Here is a 1,481-nt window from a genome sequence, read left to right as displayed (position 1 = left end):
TAGATCTGATTAGTTTGAACACTCCTTATGCGATGAACTAAGTGACGCTCATTCTAAATGCGGGCGATATTTTGTATTTCACTACGTGACCAGCATTCGAATCAGAGTATTGATCAGTGGCATTGCTACCAGTTGGAGTGCAGAAAAATCGATTATTCACAAATGTCCGTAATTCGAGATCGATACATGAACGTGACCCTCTCGCTAACGTGGTCTGAATATCCATTAGGCGTTCAACCATAAAGAGGAATTAATTAATGTCGCACAAGAGGCTTGGTTGTTTTCATAAGGGAAACTACTCACAAGGTTGCTAAAAACTCTTCGACAGCCCACGACTGGTTTTACCCTTCTTGAGGCTCATCCCCGAGTTTCCGTCAACCTTATGTTCTACTTGAACCAATATTGTACTGATTCCGACAAATGCACCCATTTCCAAATCAGTTTGTTCTTCACGGGGGACTCAAGTGAATCCCTCGTTTATGATATTCTTCAACAGAATGTGCCGCACAAAGGGCGCCTCGGAGACTTTTCAGCGACCTTTTGAGTAGTTTTCTTTATAAAAATATACCGTGATATCTCGAAAATCGTACCACCTCAAACATGAGGTGACCTCTGCGCAGCACATTCAATTGTAGATTATCATGATCGAGAGATTCAGTTGAGCCTCTCGTGAAAATCAATTTGATTTGCAGATGACTAGGTTTCTCGAAGGCTTGTTTGTTCTTCCTTAGAACCCATCGATCGCTGGAGCCTCTCGAATCAATTTGATTTGCAGATGACTAGGTTTCTCGAAGGCTTGTTTGTTCTTCCTTAGAACCCATCGATCGCTGCATGGTCGGCTCTTAACTGTAACATGCTGAATACCTGCCTTTCTTGCTTAGTTCAGCCAAGTGTTCCACATTTCAGTGTAGAATGTTCACAGGGCAAGGTTGAAACCAACTACCAGCGAAAAAAATCGTCTCGAATAAACATGTAGTCCGGTGTGTAATGAACTTCATACATGTATATTCGTAGTGCACTACTCATCAGGTTGCTGAGAATTCTTCGACAGTCAACGACCGGTTTCGCCCTTCTTGAGGCTCGTCAGGTAGGCGCAGTCGCCGAGTTCCTGTCGAACCTTATGTTCTACTAGAACCCAAATTGCACGATATTAAAGAGATCAAACCTTTTGCATACCAAATTGGTTTTGACAGGAAACTCACTTTCATTTATACTGCTTTTCAGCAACATGTACCGCGATACCTGGAATATCGTGCCAACTGAAACATGAAGTGGCCTGGTGCGGCACACTGAGTTGCTTAAAAACATCACAAAGGAGGGATTCAACTGGGTTCCAGGTGGGTCTTTCCTCGAGGCTGCTATCTGAGTGTGACCGATTATTTCTTTTACTACTTAAGTGAACGACAATGGACAAACTTCTGCTCATGCAACCTCATTTTTCTCGAATACCTCTGGTGCACTTCAAGAGTGTCACCATAGGG

General features: G+C 43.1%; 1 protein-coding gene across 1 annotated transcript in view; it reads right to left on the bottom strand.

The window, feature by feature from the left end:
• Positions 1-554: 554 nt before the first annotated feature.
• Positions 555-1,481, bottom strand: part of T265_05310 (hypothetical protein) — a gene marked incomplete at both ends in the record, with an annotated part of 10,648 nt that continues 9,721 nt past the window's right edge. Inside the window, 2 exons of the mRNA XM_009170293.1 lie at positions 555-726; positions 1,235-1,388. Of these exons, the coding sequence (XP_009168557.1) occupies positions 555-726; positions 1,235-1,388 (326 nt within the window). The remainder of the gene's footprint in view (positions 727-1,234; positions 1,389-1,481) is intronic.

The sequence above is a fragment of the Opisthorchis viverrini genome (genome assembly GCF_000715545.1).
Source record: "Opisthorchis viverrini unplaced genomic scaffold opera_v5_98, whole genome shotgun sequence".
Taxonomy (NCBI): Eukaryota; Metazoa; Platyhelminthes; class Trematoda; order Opisthorchiida; family Opisthorchiidae; genus Opisthorchis; species Opisthorchis viverrini.
This window is presented reverse-complemented; position numbering and strand designations above follow the sequence as displayed.